Source organism: Amphiura filiformis, chromosome 10 (assembly GCF_039555335.1).
Source record: "Amphiura filiformis chromosome 10, Afil_fr2py, whole genome shotgun sequence".
NCBI lineage: Eukaryota > Metazoa > Echinodermata > Ophiuroidea > Amphilepidida > Amphiuridae > Amphiura > Amphiura filiformis.
Window position 1 is genome coordinate 20182736 of NC_092637.1, and position 15293 is coordinate 20198028.

Here is a 15293-nt window from a genome sequence, read left to right on the forward strand (position 1 = left end):
ATCGTTTGACTGATTGCGAAGAAATGAGTGATTACATAACACATTAAAATCACTTCATTCCAAGTTTGAAAGAAAGATCATTCAACACAATGCGCACTAGTGGTTAACTGTCAATCTGCTTCATATTTGTTTAGTGAAGTCCTTTTCGTTCTTGCAAAACATTTAATTAGGTTGTGCTCAAATTTGAAAATCTCCACGATATTGAAAATGAAAGCTTGCATGTCAGATGATGCTCAGTATGCTCGTTAATGTTGATACAAATGTTGCATAAAGAATTATTGCATACAGAATTCCTGCTGGCTTAAAATCTTTCTCACGCAGATTAATGTTTTTGGAATATTTCCACGAAATTGTAATGCAAAGTCTAAATCTTTTAAAACTTCAACATTATTGTCGCATGGTATCAAAAATCACACGCAAAGCTGTAAGCACTTGATCATTGTCTTTCTTGGCTCAAATGTTCTTTGGAAAATTAAAATATAATATATACAACCTAAAAAAATTAAAGTTGGAAAGCTTCCAATTGGAGAAATCAAAGTTTTCTCGGACAAACATTTAGTTCGTCTTCAGTGAAAGCATGAATAGCATAACACCGTCGGATTATAAAATAGATAATGTGGACTAAATTTAATGAGATACACAAACTTTAGGAAGCGGTGAGCGAGTATGAAAAAAGTGCCTGTTGATCAAACTTGAAATGAACTGCATTGATGCGCGCATTATATAATCGTTAATTACTTTGCAACCAGTAAACCGAATCAAATAAAATTTTCTTATGTGATGCACAATAAAATAGACTTTGCGCTACATTTTAAATTTTTGTGATTCTGATGTCTATTTCTCAACTTACGTTCAATTTTATTTACTCGGTATTTTTTTCTGGGACACCCTGTATATGCAGCTAGCCGTTCGATGAAGCCAAAGTATGTAATTAAAACGCCAAGTTAGGCATATTTCACACATGCATGCCTAACAGTACACAAGTTACCAAATTTCGGAAACTTTTCGGACAAATTGTACACTCTTATGTTAGCGTTCAAATCGGACACAATAGATGAATAAATCGTTGGTAAGCATAGTTACTATAATGACTTAGACTTTATGTAGTACCAGTATGACTAACATATTTTGCTTAAATCAGAGTAATATTAGTTACTATATCCACATTTTGTTTTGCACAAGGGTGCCCACTGGGTACCTGTCATGAATTTTTGACTGCTCAACATGTTAGGCATCACTTTCCACTAAAGGGAAAAGAACAAAAGGCATCTACTCGACTGTAATAAATTGAGAGAGTAGAAAAGTTATGTAACTCTCGACCGTTAATCTTGAGGTTCGGGGTTCCAACCCCGCCGATTTTTTTCGAATTTTTCGAATTTTTATGTCAGTTTGTCCGAGCTTCATAAAGTCATTTTAATAAAAACAAATTCAAATATTTTTCAATCTGTTGCAAAATGTTTGTAAAGATGATATAATGTAAGCATTAATCTCTGACATGGTCTTACACCAGCAATATAAGTTATAATATTGTCACGCGGGGTTAGAAACGCTGTGTAAAAGGGTAAAAAGTTGCTTTTATGTGCTTTTCAATGGAGATGTTATAGCGGTCTGCGCCCTTAAAATAAATATGAACTTTTGGCCTCAGCTCACTGTGTGCTTACAATATCACACGGTGCTATTTGACCATGCCACTGAAAGGAAGTTCATTGTGAACTTGATATTGGCAAAATATCCGGGCAAAATAGCTCTATTCAACGACCGGTATCTAGTGTATAAGACTTTGCTGAAGCAGAATTTCAAGAAACATTATTTTCTACTTTGCTACGCGGAGGTGAATTGTACCACAGCCACCTGTCTGCTGTATAGGCCTGCATGGTATATTAATTTTTATCTGGTTAAAACCCCGGTTAAAACAATTTTAACCTTAATACTAATAGGTATGTATGCAACTGTATACCATATGGTCAAAATATCTATAAAATTCTGATTCCAGAGTCCATAAACAATTTGCTGTCTCAAATACTGCGTCATCATCCCTTTATCTTCGTGTCAGAAATTGACATGATGGTAGGGCGAATCCACTAATCCTTCAACAGCCACGCATGGCGAGTTTGTTCTAGATAGGCCGATCGACTCATGCTATAGCTCATGCTACACCACCGGTAACCATAGAAATGCATGCTTCTTTCTAATTACGAATGCAGCGTTGTCATTTGTCAGCTGAAATGACTAATTTTACAAACTGCGCATGCTCATTATCCTCTTTAACGTTGCAAAATCAAGAAAATTCGATTATTCGTCAGTTTTTTGTTTGTTTTCAAGGCTCAGAGTGGAATATTTCAATACGCACAGTAACGCTATCATATTCGTTCAACACATATATTCCACTCACAGAATTCCGTGATACCACTGCAAGTCTTTTTTGTACAAAAAGCAAAAATAACGGTATATATTAAAGGGTTTGAGAATATAATCACATCAAAAGAATCTATACCATCATATCACAACATGCAGTGTATTTGCATCATAGGAATAAAATCAATTCATCTCAATATGCAACGGAGGAACGTACGTGATCTTATTGTCCCTGAATTGACTATTCTTTACGCTGGCGAAGTGAGTAATGATCGGATTAACTACCATAGCAGTAGGTGGAAACAATTTTTGAATATACCGCGCCGCACTGGTAAGGTTCACGCGGCACATCTGCATCGAACCATATCATGCTGATCACTCGCACCTATAAGATTAGTGTCTTTGAAAGGACTGGTATTGTATTAAATCTCTGATTGCAGACATGCACAGGTGATGAGTGCAACCTGCTTGTAGTGCAAGGCGATATAGTCAAAATTGTTTTCACATATTGCTGTGGTAGTTAATTCGATTTATTACGTCACTTCGCCAGCGTATACAGACCATTGAGAGACTCGACCTTCAACAATACAGTGACAATAAAGATTTAGCCTGTTTATTTTGAAAAATAACTCAAAGCTGAATATAATTACATCGCTGAGCTATTAGCAATTGGCATGATTGGTTTTAAGCCAATGATTAGTTTTTAACCAATCGCTAACCGAGCGCGGAGTACAAGTATAAGCTCATTTTGTAATAGAAGCTACTCTCAGCAGCCGGCGGGCAGTTTATAAAGACGCGTGGTTTGATGCCTATACAAAATAATTCTTTACCTGCCGTGGGCGATGTGCGGTGAATAGTTGCCGTCGCTATTTTCGCATAGCCTAAATCATTAAGTTGTTTAATGATCAAAACTTATCTCACTCCAGAGGTCGTTTAGGATTAAGCAGCCGCCTGATATATATTCTTGAAGCATCTTTCTTTCTTTCTTTCATTCTCTCTCTTTTCTCGTTCGTTCTTTTCTTTCTTTCTTTTCTTTCTTTCTTTCTTTCTTTCTTTCTTTCTTTCTTTCTTTCTTTCTTTCTTTCTTTCTTTCTTTCTTTCTTTCTTTCTTTCTTTCTTTCTTTCTTTCTTTCTTTCTTTCTTTCTTTCTTTCTTTCTTTCTCTTTTTGCTTTTTTCCAGATATTGTTTTTTTCAGATAGTGATAAGATATTGATAAGTAAAATGGAGGAAGTCTTGGGAACAGAAACATGTAAGTATAGTCGAAGTTGAGTTGAACGCGTATTAGTCGAACGCGTAAACGTGCTGTCCCGGCGTGGGATGTTCATAACGCATCAAGACGACCCAGTACCGTCTGACCAACCTCAGTCACGCCCGACGGAGTGACACGCATCGGACATCGGCACTGGAACTATATAGCAAATTTCCTTGTTTTGCTTCATTTGTTCGTTTCAAATTTAAAAGTGTCTGACAGTAAAAACTAACATTTTGTGGAATACAAATCTACTTTTCTGCAATTGTTGCAATATTGCTTTAATGTATGCAAGCTATACCGTAAAACATCGTCTACAAACACTAAGAGTACTTTTAATGAAAGATAAATTAATCCAGACGCCATCCATCGATAAAATTATAATATCATGGAATTTGAGCAAATTAATTACCGATACAAACATAATACAAACAAATACCATTGTAAGACCAATCTATTGTATTGGCATACCGTAAAACACCGTCTACAAGCATATATAGTGTTTTTTATAAAAGCTTTTAATTCGAACATGGAAGAAAGAGATGAGAAGGAACCACAACGACTTCGATCGGCCAAGTTTTAATCCGCTTATCCATTGACGCATGAAAAGAAAAGCTATCAATGGTACTTACTTTCATGTATGATCCATTTACCGCGATCGATGCTTGGCGAAATCATTACTGAAAAAAAACTATAACAAACCCATCCAAGAACAAACAAACGCTACCCAGAAGTAAGATTATGGAATTTCACTGATGCTCTGAACATGTATAGTAGCTTTGTTTTGGGATCTACAGTCAAACTGTTTTCTTGATCGTGTTGTGTAGAAAATGTCCTTTAACACATCGAAAAGGTCATCAAAATCGGCCGTTTATTTGCTGAGTTTCATCTTTAGCAAATAAGGTAAGATTTTGGTGACTTTTTCGATGAAAAATAGATGCAAAATGTTCTTAAATAATGCACAATGTTCCGGTTGAGTCCGGTACATGAAACCTGTTTAATTTAATAGTTTATATGTGTATAATCGTAACTAGCTAACTCGTTTCAGTGCCAAAGACTGCCAACTCTGAGAAAAAAGTCATCAAAGTTCGGGAAAATTGGGCGAAATGGAAGAAAAAGATGTAGGCCATCAATGACCGATGATCACGTCACTAGAGAAAATCCTATAGAGTGCTTGCACGGAAGGTCATTAGTTCAAATCATCCTTCAGACACGCTCCAGAAGACATGCAAATACATAGAGTACAATACCAATCACCTATTTAACGCGGGGTATTGATCAAAGTAAATCCTCATGAATAACAATGTCAATTAAATGTCGGTAAAGGGAGTGGACAAAGTGAATGTGTTCGTTGTGGTTCCTTCTTATCTCTTTCTTCCATGATTCGAAGCAAGCGTTAATATACCAATACAATAGATCGGTCTTAAAATAATACTTGTGTGTATATGCTTGGATCCGTAATTTATTTGCTCAAACTCCATAATGGCGACTGGATTAATGTAGCTTTCATCAGAAGCACACTATATATGCTTGTAGACGGGGTTCCACGGTATTTACGGCTGTCTCGTATTAATTTAGCTTTCATCAAAACACTATTTTTTGGCGAGTACTTTTTCCACTGCACGCTTCAGTTATAAACCCGTGCATGAAATCTTAATCTCCTATCCTAACTTAACTAAAAGCTACTATAATCTCTTAGGGTGGCACCAGCACCCTCCCCCCCCCTCCTGGCAGATACTGAATGAATGCTGCGGCCAAACAAAATGGTTTCGCTTGCCCAAGATCATGAAGATGATGATGATCATTAGGAAATGAATTTGGAGAAAACCTTCTGTTAATAAAATACTATACTGAGCCACCAGCCTGGGTGGCTCACGCTCCAGTAATTTCAGATGATTGAGCTCAGTAATACATCAAAGAGTGTTTGTAATTATCAGAAGGTTTTCTCCAAATTCATTCTCTAATGGAAGTACCCAACCATGCATAAACAAACCCATTTCTTATTTTCCTGACATTTGTTGACAGTAAACAAACTGATAGAACAGGGAGGACTATGGCCTTCTTCTGATGCTGCAGAGTTCAAGATGACCGTCATAGAAGGAATACCATTTTCAACATCTATGGTAGAATCAGTTAACGCAGTAAAGACGTTTGAAGCTCGCAGTGATGACGTGTTTATTGATTCGTATCCGAAAGCAGGTAATAATCATTACTCATGGCTGCATTAATTGTCGAGTTTTCGATTTCGACGACGATAGTAGGCCAGCTCTGCGACGATAAAATTTAATTACCATAACCGTTTTCGAAAAGTCATCGTTTTACCAACAACGCAAATTTGACCCAAGTAGTGACGCATGCGCACATGGTGTCAATTTACCGTTGCAGAATAATCCATCGTCAAAAACGAAAACTCGATATTATCAGCAGTCCATAACCAACATTTTAACTGAAATAGGGCAGGGGGCTACAGTGTTATAACTAATTTAACCATACAATGGCCAAAAATATACGTCCATATGCAGCATGATACTTGTTAGGCCTACCAACTGTCAACATTTGACTGCAGGCGAAGGTTACATCCTGGAAAGCTGCACTGAAGATGGTCATCTGATGTAACTGATTACCCATCTGGGTCAAATGGGCTTGGAATTCGTCCTTGACAAAACTAATGGTAGACTGGTCATTTTAGGGCCAGGAAAAGAATTAAGCTGAATTTATACTCCATCGATGAGCGACGAGCGATTTGTATTTGACTAATGAGGTAAGGCGATTTTCCCAACGCAACGAAAATTATTATTATTATTATTATTATTATTATTATTATTATTATTATTATTATTATTATTAGTAGTAGTAGTAGTAGTAGTAGTAGTAGTAGTAGTAGTAGTAGTACTATTATTACTATTATTATTACTATTATTACTATTATTATTAATGTTATTATTATTATTATTATTATTATTATTATTATTATTATTATTGTTATTATTATCATATTATTTATCATATCATTATTGCAGGGACCACATGGACACAAACAATTGTGTCGGCCATCTGCCATAAGGGTGACTTAGAAAAAGTCAATCAGAGTCATGTCCTGTTCCGTGTGCCGTTCATGGAAGAAAATACGTTCGTATCTACCAAGGTAAGGGACCGTTCACAAATTTTTGACCCTCCTAAGGGGGGCCCTGAAAAAAAATGACCACAAATTTTCCTGGAAAAATTGAGTTTATATGCTTTTCTATGGGGTTGACCCATAATTTTCATGTCAAAAGGGGGGGGGGGCTGAACTATTTGAGGTCTGTAAAGGGGGGGGGGCCGAAAAATTTTCGCGATAAAATGTTTTTGCATCAGCCCCCCCCCTTACAAGTGTTTGTGAACGGTCCCTAATTCGGTTTCCTTAAAGTGTAGCACAGGCTGTATCAAAATTATTGGACCCATCAGTTTTTATTGATTATGGAAAAGATTTAGTTTCGAGTCGTTAATGACTCAAGGACAAAACACCTTTTTCCCACTTCAGAATGCACAACAAAAACACTGTTTAATTAAGTTAACAATATCTGAGGCTGTATCAATATTATTGGACTCATCAGTTTTTAGTGATTATGGAAAAGATATTGTTACGAGTCGTTAATGACTCAAGGCCAAAACACCTTTTTCCCACTTCAGAATGCACAACAAAACACATTGTTTAATTAAGTTAACAATATCTGAGTCTTTTAATCAAAAGAAAAGTATTGTTTAACAATACTTTAGTGAGTCAACATTAACACAATTAATTAACATTAATACAATCAATCATACATACATACACTATTTAGCAAAGTTATTTATCCACGCAGCCTTCTTCTTGTTGTTGATTGTCAAGTTCAATTTCTCAATGTCCTGGATGTATATATAGCCTGATTCAATTGTCCTGCGAAGATCACTGTTTAGCGAAGACCACTGAAGACTTTTATATCCGTTGCATAGATTCCTCGCACTATTGACTATGATCTCCAAAATGGTGCTCTTTTCACCTTCCGCACAATTTCTAACAATGGAAAACAGGTCTGCATTGCCTTGCATTTGTCCCCCTGTTTCCACTTACATTGACAGATGTATTGTTTCATAAACTTTAGCAAGTCGACAGAAGAATATATTCCTTTCTTGGAAGAGGTACGCACTTTGACGTATTCTAGATATTCTTCGATATCACTGGCTACATAGTAGTGCATTGACTACTTACAATATTTCTGGTTCGTAATTTCCTTTCAATGAAGGAAATGGACTGTAAGCACACTGTTACTAGCCCACTACAACACTATATTAAATACTGTGAAGAATTGTGTTTACATTTTCTTATATACTAAACAAAAAGTCCCATTCTATTAATAGCCAATTACTTCATTCACAATATATGATGTAATCTGAGAAATTCCCAAGAATAATTTTAAACACTAACCTTTCACATTACATCACTTCCTGTGGGTTTTTCCCAACATGATGTCATTTTCATTTTACAATCTCAAGGGATGTTTCTCAGTTGCGCAGCACAATGAACATTCTAGAAATGGGGATTCCCAGGTATCCAAAATTAGAAATGATTCAATTTGTTTTTGATCAACTTGATGCATGAGAATGGATTTCCTAAAATGTCTCATGAAATAGATTTTAATCGTAAACAAAGATAGATAATCAAATTTAAATTACTCAGGGCACATCACATAACAACTGTCTCATCAAAATGCAACATAAGATCCACCATTTGTTGTTAGATAAATGTGATAAACGGTTATAAGCTATATTTGCCATTCCAGGAGGATTCTCTGTGTTGAATTGGGAAGAAGCGGACTTTTTAATAATCACCAAAACCAACTGATCATTTATTTTGATACAGCCTGTATGAGATAGCGTTGGCAATGAAACAGTTAGTCTACATGTGTTCTACAAAATGGAAACTATTTGGATCAGTTTATATTTGAGTACGAATGAAACGTTCTTAGACCTTTATCATGCGTACGATAGTCTTGCATTCTAAATTCATATCTTTTCAGTGAAAGATTATTGTAAGTGTGGTATACTTACAATAGGCCTATAGTCTTGCACTCAACCTAAAATGAGTACAGAATGTAAGACTTGTATTCTAAACTCATTTATGTTCAGTGCAAGGCTATCGTATAAGTGCAGTACTTACGATAGTCAGAAATTATGCAAAACTATCGTAAGTGCTACCCTGACGATAATATTGTACTCAACCCTCATCAAGAGGAAAGGTTTCTTTAAGGGTAGACCAGGTATTGTTGATCGAAGCAGTAAAAAACAATCGATTTTCATTATCTAAATCAATATATTATTGAAATATAACGCTTTGATGTTTTGCAAAAGTTCATTCTACAAATCATATATCTTTAAAAACTTGCTTGATTTATTGGTGTTAATGTGTTATGTACGTTTTACAAAAGTGTTGTTGTTTCAGTCCTCTTTACAACATAACTCAAGAACCACCGGACCTACAAAAGTAGGCCTATATCTGTGATATTTGAATTCTCCTACACACTCGCTATGAAAGCTCACTACCTGTACCATTCGCAAGGTGCTGTGCAGTGAACTACCAAATCGCAACAGTTTAAAATAGTTGCTAACCTTAAAATGGCAATGGTTCTTCCTGGTCTTTACATAACCTTTTAAATGGTTCCTTTCTGGCCTTTTCAGAAGCCTTTAGCTCTTCGTAGAATCATGCAAGGTTCTACTATGACATACAGGAGAGCCGAAGAATATTTGTAAGTTCTACTTACAGGCTGAGTCAAAAAGAAGTAAACTCATGTTTGATGGGCTGTAACTCGAGATCTGTAAAGAATCTGCTAAACATGAAAAGACCACTGGAAAGAGCAAATTCTACACGTCTAAATAATAAAAAGAATTGTTGCAATTGCTCACAGCAAACTCAAGTTATACTCATTTGAATACAACCACCCATTTTTGTAGCTGCACACGGTTTCACTTCCCAAGTAGGGGCCTACCTATTATATTGATTGGTAAGGCGCGATATTCAAATGCAAATAAATTTCTGTGGCAGGTGTGGTTTCGATCAATAAGTCCTATATGGTAAAGGGCTCTTTTCAATATGAATATTACCTCGTTGCACTACATTATAATAAAACGGGCCGAATGACAACATGGCACCACAATTTACCGCACGGGAGCGCACGTTTCTGTCGACGAAGTATCATGAAGCTAAGAGTCCCACCGAAGTTCAGCGTCTTTTTCGTCTCCAATTTCCTACAGCTAACCGGGTTTCATGTAAGGGAGCAGTATGTAAGAATGTGAACAAGCTATTGCAATGTACATGGTACACTAAGGAACAGACAGCCGGAAGCTTCAGACAGACCACGAACTGCTAGATCACAAGTGAACATTGCTAGACTTAGGCATGCGTTACAGCAAGACCAAAGATTAGCTCAATCTTTTACCCAACAATCCCCAATCAAGCTTCTGTCGGATCGTTCGTAAAGACTTGAATTGGTATCCCTACAAACTATAGTGCCGTCATGGACTTTGTTGAATATTAATTAAAAGCAAAAGTTGTATTTTCAACAATAAATCCTGTTAGTACTTTGCTGATTCGGCGAAATTGAAACGGATGAAAATCAATCAGCCGTGTGCAGCTACAAAAATGGGTGGTTGTATTCAAATGAGTATAACTTGAGTTTGCTGTGAGCAATTGCAACAATTCTTTCTTTTATTTAGACGTGTAAAATTTGCTCTTTCCAGTGATGCTTTTATTTTTAGCAGTTTCCATGCAGATCTCGAGTTACAGTCCCTCAAACATGAGTTTACTTCTTTTTGACTCAGCCTGTAGATCAGGCTAGCGGTACTCTACACAAATTGGCACAGTCGCATCCCCTGTCTGTACGTGTTTACCCAGGTCACGGTATGTCTACGTGACAAACAGTCAGGGTCAGAGGATAGCGCAATCTGCCTGCCGCCACTCCGTAATCAGTCACCTTTTTGTACCGTTCGCAGAGCGTGACGTCTGTACAACAACAGCATAATATGGGCATAATGGCTTCGCCCAATGAACCATATATGGCGCTGTCAATCATCCTTTTCGTAGCTATGTCACATTATAGACGAATCTAAATTCACGCATTCCTACACCTGACTAGCAGCCTTTAGTTGGGTAGCCGTCGGCTACAATGCACTCAAAATGTGAAATGATTCGGCCTTGGCGGAAATTTTAAACTGCATTCCATCACCCGTTTTACACCTTCCGCGAAAACACGTCCAGGCAGACAAAAGAATAACACAATACAGTTCCCTTCGACAAAACACACAGCATGGTCTATTCGCTGTTAAAGTGACATAATAATCGGATTAACTACACGCGGTATCTATGCATTGATGTACTTGCGAACAAAAGCACTATGTAGGGTCTATGAATAGAATGCGACGGGATTACCTGCGGAATTATCTCCATTTAAATATATATTATTAGCTATTATTCTATTAACCCTCCTCGTCCTTGCATCTTCTCTAGGTGTTAGGCGGCTTTTATTTGCACAATTGGACGCTCAAAGCACCAGTTTGGTGCTAGCGGCTACCCAAAGATGTCCGACCAAATCCTGACCATGACTTGGCTACTTGGATTCGTCTATAGCTCATTCATATCATTACATATTCACAATCACCTTTGTCGAATAGACTCTTACGCAGGTACCGAGCTCACGCTGTCCTCACTGTAGCGATCGATATAGCGCCGCAGCTTGGATCTCTTTTGATCTAAGCATGCAGCAATCATTATTATGTTTCATTGCAGGACGTCAAAATACCGTCAAAGATGAAACTAATGAGCAGAATGAAGTCTCCTCGTACCATCAAATCTCACCTACCAGGACATCTATTGCCACCTGATATCATGAAGAAGAAGGCTAGGATTGTCTACGTCGCTAGGAACCCTAAGGATGTTGCTGTGTCGTATTATTACTTTCACCTGATGTTCCCAGCAAGTTTTACACACTATGATACGTGGGAGGATTTTTTCAACGATTTCTGTTCTGGAAATGGTTAGTCACTTTGTGATAAAAACCCATATCAAAATATAATAGGTATCGGGATAGTCTCTGATACTAATACCGGAATAGTACCCGCTACCTAGTGGGATATTAGTATCGGTATAGTATCCGGATATGTTTCACATGCAAATTTTTTGTCCATATATGGACATATAGTATCGGGATAGTATCCGATACTGATACTGGGAGACACTGATAAATAGTATCGGAATAGTGCCCGATACTAGTATCGGGATAGTACCTGATACTAGTATCGGGATAGTGTCTGATACTATTTGTTTCGCATGTAAATTGTTTTGCCCAAATATGGTCATAGAGATATGTCCAGAGATTTACATGGTGTATGGACAAGGTCACTGGAAAATTTCAAATGATTATAGTTGTACATACATTAAATGGGAAATGTGTAGCAATTGATTATGCAGCATTGAAATTTGCGACAAAAAGCAATTGAAAATGTACATTATGAATGCTCAATTGCATGCTAAAAACATATAATATACATCACATTCACATTTATTGCATGCATTGAGCACCATTTTGTCTTGGGTGCAGAATTCAACATACTCTGTGGTTTGATATAGCCTACATTGTACGATAAGCTTATACTAAATTTAGATAAAATATAAAGTTCTGTTCAAAAACTGTCACCCAATACAATCATACCTGTATTGTGAAGCCCAGAAATAGAACACACTGTACAATTCCTCGTACAGCAGTATATATTATCCTTTGAATCAGAGGAACTCATTCCTTGACTGTATAGCAATTTGGCTCCAAACGATATGGCAGTTATTCTAATTAGTCATGTGACATGGATTGGCGCCAGCTGAAAGCGGGTACTATTCCGATACTATAGTATCAGATACTAGTATCGGAATAGTATCGGAATAGTACCACTATACCGATACTAGTATCCAACTAGTATCTGCTAGCAGATACTTTCGGATAGCTCCAGAATACCTACCGGATACTATCCCGTATAGTAGCCGGAACTATACCGATACCTTTTCTTTTTGCTATGGGAAGAGAAACAAGTTTGTTACCCTTATTCGCCGATCGCAAGGTCATCTCAAAACAAGGTTCTACCCGCAAACTTACGCCGTTGCAAACACTCGGGGAGCGAGAAGCACCGCCTTTGCACACCCTCCCGAACTAAACCAATCCAACTTTTTTAGGTTCATGAGATGACCCCAAAACATAATCAGGATGTTCCCAAAAATATGAACTGGCCCCGAGGGTTTTTTCCAAGATGGCGTCCAAAATGCGGATAATCACTATAAATGACGAATACAATTTCTGAACCAAACTAACCTTTTTAGCTTAATTAAAGAGCCCAGCATAAACTCAGGTTGATATAAAGAAAAAAAAGTCCCAAGATTCCAAGTATTTTCAAAATGGCGCCCAAAATGGCCGCCAAATGCAGGTAATCACTATAAATGACCATATGAATACTATTTTTGAACCAAACTAACATTTTAGCTCAGTGAAAGAGTCCAGCATAAACTCAAGCTGATTTAAAGAAATAAAAGTCCCAAGAGTCAGTATATTTTCAAAATCTTGGACCCCCCTCGGGGCCCAGTGTATATTTTTGGGAACATCCTGATTATGTTTTGGGGTCATCTCAGGAACCTAAAAAGTTAGTTTGGTTTAGTTGGGGATGCAACACGGTGCTTCTAGCTCCCCGAGTAAAAAAGTCTTCTGGTGCGTTGAAGCGCGAGACAAAAAATATACACTTTGCTCGTGCGTTTATGCTTTGTGTTTAAATTAAATGCATCAAATTTCTTTGATTTCACATCTTTTGTAATTATTGTTGTGATTACTTATTTCCAACTTTTTCACGTAGTGTACAGCGGAGCATGGTGGGAGCATTATCTGTATTTCTGGAACAAACGTCACGAAGCAAATATACTATTTCTTAAATTTGAGGACATGAAACGGGTATGTGCAGTGTAGTGATGATGATGATGATGATATGATGATGATGATGATATGACGATGATGGTGATGGTGATGGTGATGATGATGGTGATGATGATGACGACAACGACGATAATAATGATGATGATTGGCGACGACGACGATGATAATTTCGTTAAATTGATGTTCTCAAATCACGGTACGGTGAAACGGGTATGTATAGTGTAGTGATGATGATGATGATAATGATGATGACGACCACGACGATCGATGTGATGATGACGACGACAATAATGATGATGATGTTGATGCTGATGATGATGTCATTGATATAAGTGATGATGATGATGATGACAACGACGACGATAATGATGATGAGGAGGAGGAGGAGGAGGGGGAGGAGGATGATGATGATAATGATGATGACGACCACGACGATCGATGTAATGATGACGACGACGATAATGATGATGATGATGTTGATGATGATGATGATGTCATTGATATAGGTGATGATGATGATGACAACGACGACGACGACGACGACGACGATAATGATGAGGAGGAGGAGGAGGGGGAGGAGGGGGAGGAGGAGGAGGAGGAGGATGAGCATGATGATTGACGACGATGATAATTCCGTTAAGTTGATGTTCTCAAATGTACATATCTTCTCTACAGGATTTGAAAGGGGTCGTACAAAAAACCGCCAACTTTTTAGGTTACGAGTTTACAGAAGATATCATAGATGGTATTGTGGAACATTGTAGTTTTGAAAACATGAAACAAAACCCACAGACCAACCCCGATACTGTGATTAAACTCGTCATGAAAGGCCACGGAAAAGACACGCCGGACGACGAGCCAGCAATGTCATTTATGCGGAAAGGTAAGTAACCCTTTGGGCTATTTTAAATATGAGAATGAGGTTATTGATCGGATCACCCTTCTCACTAAAACAAGTAATATTTTCGGTAAATCCTGAATTCATTTGCGATTGCGCTCATCTTAACTACATGTTGTAGCAGTCAAGTTAGCTCAATCGACAAATGGTCAAACTTTTAATGGCCGGCTTTTCCTTCCAGCTACATACAGTTTATTAAAGTACATATCATTCGATTCATAAATTTTACTTCGAGAACTGTCGATGTCAATTTTTAATAATTTGCCATAAAATTTGCATTATATCGCGTATATCACAATGACATTCCTCGTATTCAGAATGCAAATTGGTGTATCTGACGTGCTGTCGGGTTTACAGAGCTCTTAACAATATTATTTCACAAGTATGTTATGGTTTTTTTGAATACAGGAAAAGTTGGCGGTTGGAAGAATCTCTTTACGGTAGCACAAAACGAGAAGATGGACGCTCTCATAATGGAAAAATTGGAAGGAACTGGACTGACATTTGAATATTGAAGGAAAAAGAATTGCCATAGTTCCCATTTCCGAAACTTTCCCGAAAGCCTTTACGATTGACCTGGACCAGTGGCGTAGCGTGGGTTATCACATTGGGGGCACCGACCATGATTGGGGGGGCCATTTTTCGGCAAAATTCCCCCATGCCCCTATGACGCTACGCCACTGGCCTGGACCTTGAATCCTTGATTGATATGCATTGGTTTCGCTATTTATTGAAAAGCCCGCTTCTTCCAAATGTAACATTATATGATCTTCTTGGAATGACCAGAATTAATAGTTTATAACCTTTTATCAC

At 37.5% G+C, this 15293-nt stretch overlaps 1 protein-coding gene across 1 annotated transcript; it reads left to right on the forward strand.

Moving 5' to 3' along the window:
• Positions 1-3539: 3539 nt before the first annotated feature.
• LOC140162627 (sulfotransferase 1A3-like) lies at positions 3540-15087 on the forward strand. The gene is made up of 7 exons (XM_072185900.1): positions 3540-3605; positions 5631-5804; positions 6626-6750; positions 11404-11650; positions 13506-13600; positions 14258-14465; positions 14889-15087. The coding sequence occupies exons 1-7, from the start codon at positions 3578-3580 to the stop codon at positions 14993-14995; spliced, it is 984 nt and encodes a 327-aa protein (XP_072042001.1). The 5' UTR covers positions 3540-3577; the 3' UTR covers positions 14996-15087.
• The last annotated feature ends 206 nt before the right edge of the window (positions 15088-15293 follow it).

What these genes read in the sequence shown, in the direction of transcription:
- LOC140162627 (XM_072185900.1), top strand. Translation starts at nt 3,578, where the DNA reads ATGGAGGAAGTCTTGGGAACAGAAACAT. An exon ending in AGTCTTGGGAACAGAAACAT is followed by an intron (nt 3,606 to 5,630) that starts GTAAGTATAGTC and finishes ATTTGTTGACAG; the next exon opens with TAAACAAACTGATAGAACAG. An exon ending in ATACGTTCGTATCTACCAAG is followed by an intron (nt 6,751 to 11,403) that starts GTAAGGGACCGT and finishes GTTTCATTGCAG; the next exon opens with GACGTCAAAATACCGTCAAA.